Raw genomic sequence first — 4137 nt, 5'->3', positions numbered from 1 at the left:
GTATGGTTCTATATTCCAGAGACAGAAATGTTTCCAAGAGACATTGGCTGAAAAGATAGAAATGTTTGTAACACTTATGCTTTCTGTTAAATACTGACCACTCACTAATTATCAAATGATATCTTCTTTTAAAAATCTGCATCTTGTATCTGGTTGTGTCTTTCAGAATGGAAACTGGAGAACTGGAAGAGGCTCGATGTCAACCAGGTAGCCATCTTCATGCTAATCTCGTTCTAATTCTATCTTCTAATGAGAAGGTTAGACAGAGACCACTGAGAAAATAGTTGGTATGCAAATAATAGCGTTGATGACTATTCCACAACATATCAAAATGTAGGCTGTGATAGTTAGGTTTATTGTGCCAACCAGGCCAATAGGAACATGTGGGATTAATTAGGTCACAATTTGATTGGAGGGCAAAGAGATACATGGCCTGGCAAGGTCTGTCCCCACTCTCTTTTGCTCTCTGGTGATTGGAGCAAGTGTGCTGGAGCGTGCTTCTGCTTTAGCTAGTTCTCTGCCTCAAACTGTGAGATACACTACCTGTGCGCCGAGCCAACCCATGGATTGTGTCGCTCGAGCTTGAGGCTCCTTTGAGACCTGCTTCACCACGCTGCTGGTGTGTGCAGCACTTGAGCTTGAGGCTGGTGGATCCTGTCGCCTTGTATTGCTTGTGTTCGATATCCCACCCAGGCCTGCTTTGCTAAGATCCCGAGCTACTGACTGTTGGTGACCCACCCTGCTGTTTGCTGCCTGTGGGCAGACTTTGCTTGCCTTTCCTTGCCTGATGGAGGATTTCACTATCTGCTTCCTTGACCTTGGACCTGGTAGCCCACATGAGTTGAGGACTTCCAGTATATTAACTGTTCCACGGAAGTGAGTTGAACTGAGCCCTCTGAACTGCTGTGTGGACTAATTAGCTATTATATTCTTTCTCACTGTATAAATATGTTTATAAGTTTCCTGGTTTTGTTTTTCAAGAGAACCCTGCCTAACATACAGGCCACGCCATTTTTTCTTGGCATAATAAAATTGCTTCAAGTGGAAAGTAAAAGCAGTAGACTCATTCCAATGACTTTGGGATAATGGAAGGGCTGTTATGTAAATAAAATTAGTATGTCTGCTAGATGAAGGGGGAGCCCGGGTGTAGTGGTTGTGCTATGGACTGCGAGTACAGCATCAGCATTCTGAAACCACCACCTGCTCTGTGGAAGAAGGCTGGGGCTATCTACTCTGGTAAACAATTACAGTCTTAGAAACCCATGGGACAGGGGGGCGGGGAGCATTATGGGGGTGGTGGTTAGATGAAGGGGCTTCAGGAAAGTCATGGGAAAATCGAATAGAATTTTTCCATTTACTTTTTGAAGCCTTTTTGTATTTACTTCTGTGACTATTTCTTGATCATGGCTTTCATCCCCGTAGCATGTAGCCTCTGTTATGGCTTTCATCCCCGTAGCATGTAGCCTCTGCCCTTTTAATGACAGTTTTCTGTACCTTCACATCCACCTTGTGAATGCACTGGGAAATAAGAGACTATAGACTATTCAGCTAGAAACCTTCTAATAGAGAAAAATGCGTGGTCAGCCCAAGGGAGTTAGGCTAGGATTCGTACCTGAGAACAGGAAGTCTGGGATTGGCACTGTTGAAGAGATGCTATGTGTATAGCTGTCCGTGGTATTTGCAGAAGAGGAGGCCTCGTTGGGATGTGATCCCAGTTTGCCTTTCCAGGCCACCTCACTAGCTAGTGTTCCTTTCTGTGATGGGCCATTCTAGGGCTGGGCTTTCACTTTTAAGCCTCCCGTTACCTAAACTGGACTTTTCTCAGAATAACAAGAATAGATTCATTCTAAAGTTGATTGTGGAGATGATTGTACAATTTTTATTCATCTGCACTATTGAATTGTGTGATATGTAAAATATATGCCAATAAAACTGTTTAATAAAAACACCTGAAAGAGGAAAAAAGAAAGCCCCAAAGAAGAACCCACCATGATATCTTACACTGAAAGAACTCAAGCCTAGAGTAGTTGAACTCTTGAAAGTGTTGATTTCAAAAAGAAAAAGAAAGGAACAGAGTCACCTCCCAGGATGGAGCCCCAAGTGTATGAAACTGTATACTTCAAAACAAAACCCACTGCCATAGAGTTGATGTGGACTGATAGCGACCCTTTAGGACAGGGTAGAACTGCCCCGGTGAGTTTCCAAGACTGTCACTCTTTACAGGAGTAAAAAGTCCTGCCTTTCGCCTGCAGGGTGACTGGTGGTTTTGAACTGCTGTACCTTGGGAATCGCAGCCCAACATATAACCACTATGCCAGAAAACCAATCGAATTTATTAATCTATAATAAGAGATCACTGCGCAAGGTCACGAAGAACTAAAGTCCTCATCACAAGAACAATTCACTCAGGACAGGTCGTAATCAGAAAATTATTTACTGGACATGGATTCAGGTGTTGCTCACCGAAGACTCCCAAGTCTGCTGGCTAATACTTCCACGTTCAGACCTGCACTAGGTGATGAGAATTTCTTATTCCTTCCCTTGACCAATATGATCATGTGTCTGCAGTGTGGACATGTCTGTGTAAGTGATATTCTGTGAGTAAAAGCAGACCCAGTCCATGCTGGGGAGCTTATATTTTAAGCGTGAAACAGACACTAATCCAGCAATCATAAGGTTACCAACCACATGATTGCTGTGATAAGTAACACAGAAGAAGCCTAGGAAGTGGTCCACCCAAGTAATAACAATGAAAACATTGGACTAATCACCATTTATTGCAAGTTCATTATGTGCCCACGATATCTCACTTAAGACTGCCATAACTCTGGAGAAACCATTTGTTTTTTAACTGACAAGAAAATTGAGGCATTGGCGAGGGAAATAACTGCCTAGGATCTCACAGATGATAAGAAAGGATCTGAAAATGGGCATTCTGTCCTCGAAGCCCTTTACCAACACCCAAAATGAGAAGGATTAATATAAAATAGTCCATTAAGTTGGTGAAAATGGAGATTGTTTGCTCTCGGAAAGTATCATCTACGGAATGATAAGGGATCATAATAGGTTTATAGTGGGATGAGTGGTCGGGACATGAAGACATGCAGTCAGAAAGAAAGGCAAAACCACTCTGCAGAGAACTTGGACTGTGAAAGGGAGATGTCTAATGCGATACTTGATTACGCTTGTTGTTGTAGTTGTTGGCTAAGGAAGCCTTTCTCTTCTGTGTAGTCATGCTTCCCTTCTGGTCCAATCTCCTCCTGACCAGCATCGTCTTTCACATGCATGCAGTTTCTCCTGCTGAAGTCTGTGGTTGCCATTTGCTTTCAGTCTAGTGAAGGCATTCTTTGGTGTAATACTGCCAACAAAATAAAACATAAACAAAAACCCATTCCATAAAAGGAACCAGTTCTTATCTACGAGGACAAGTACACTTGTTCTTGTTGTTACATGATCTTTTACATTTGGGACTCCTGTCTCTTTCAAAATGACTTTTTCTAAGTTTATGTACCTTTAACATAACACAGTTTTAGACATCTAGTGTGTATTAAATGTTTTGAAGGAGATTGATTATAACAAGTGTTATGGTCATGTCCCAAATAGAGTTGGGCTAATTACATTCACTTATCTATCTGATTAGGTTACAGAGACCAGGATGTTATGCAGAAATAACAGTGTTCTGTGAAAATGGAGGATGACCACATCACATCCCAAAATGGAAGTTGACTCTCATTACAGAATAGCTACCTTTCATTTCTGAACTGTCACACATCTGAGAATCATGACCCAGCCAAGTTGACACATGGCCTTTAACTATTATAACCCATTACTCATTCTCATGCCTCAACATTCATTACTGTCAGATGTACAAGTAATGCATAAAATAGTGGGATAGTAGATTTTTTAACTATTGTCGTGGAAATGTGAAATGTCAGGTAACAAGATGGTTGATAAGTGAGGGGGCATGTATTCAGTTCCCTTATTGAAGTCTCTTAGTATTGAACTTTTTCTGTTTGTAGATTGACATCACACCATTGATGGCTTCTTTGATCGGAGTTCCTTTCCCCATCAATTCAGTGGTAAGGAAAACCATTTTATTTATGTATTTACTTTTAATCATTTTCTTGGGGGCTCATA

The 4137-nt window shown here is 41.5% G+C and overlaps 1 protein-coding gene across 1 annotated transcript in view; it reads left to right on the top strand.

Moving 5' to 3' along the window:
- The window catches only part of LOC101662120 (GPI ethanolamine phosphate transferase 1), a 106323-nt gene that overhangs the window by 47999 nt on the left and 54187 nt on the right, over positions 1 to 4137 (top strand). Inside the window, exons 9-10 of the mRNA XM_013004739.2 lie at positions 167 to 207; positions 4020 to 4079. Coding sequence (XP_012860193.2) covers positions 167 to 207; positions 4020 to 4079 — 101 coding nt within the window. The remainder of the gene's footprint in view (positions 1 to 166; positions 208 to 4019; positions 4080 to 4137) is intronic.

The sequence above is a fragment of the Echinops telfairi genome, unplaced genomic scaffold, assembly GCF_000313985.2.
Source record: "Echinops telfairi isolate 266 unplaced genomic scaffold, ASM31398v2 ScPeMD7_7400;HRSCAF=8409, whole genome shotgun sequence".
In the NCBI taxonomy this organism is placed as follows: Eukaryota; Metazoa; Chordata; class Mammalia; order Afrosoricida; family Tenrecidae; genus Echinops; species Echinops telfairi.
This window is presented reverse-complemented; position numbering and strand designations above follow the sequence as displayed.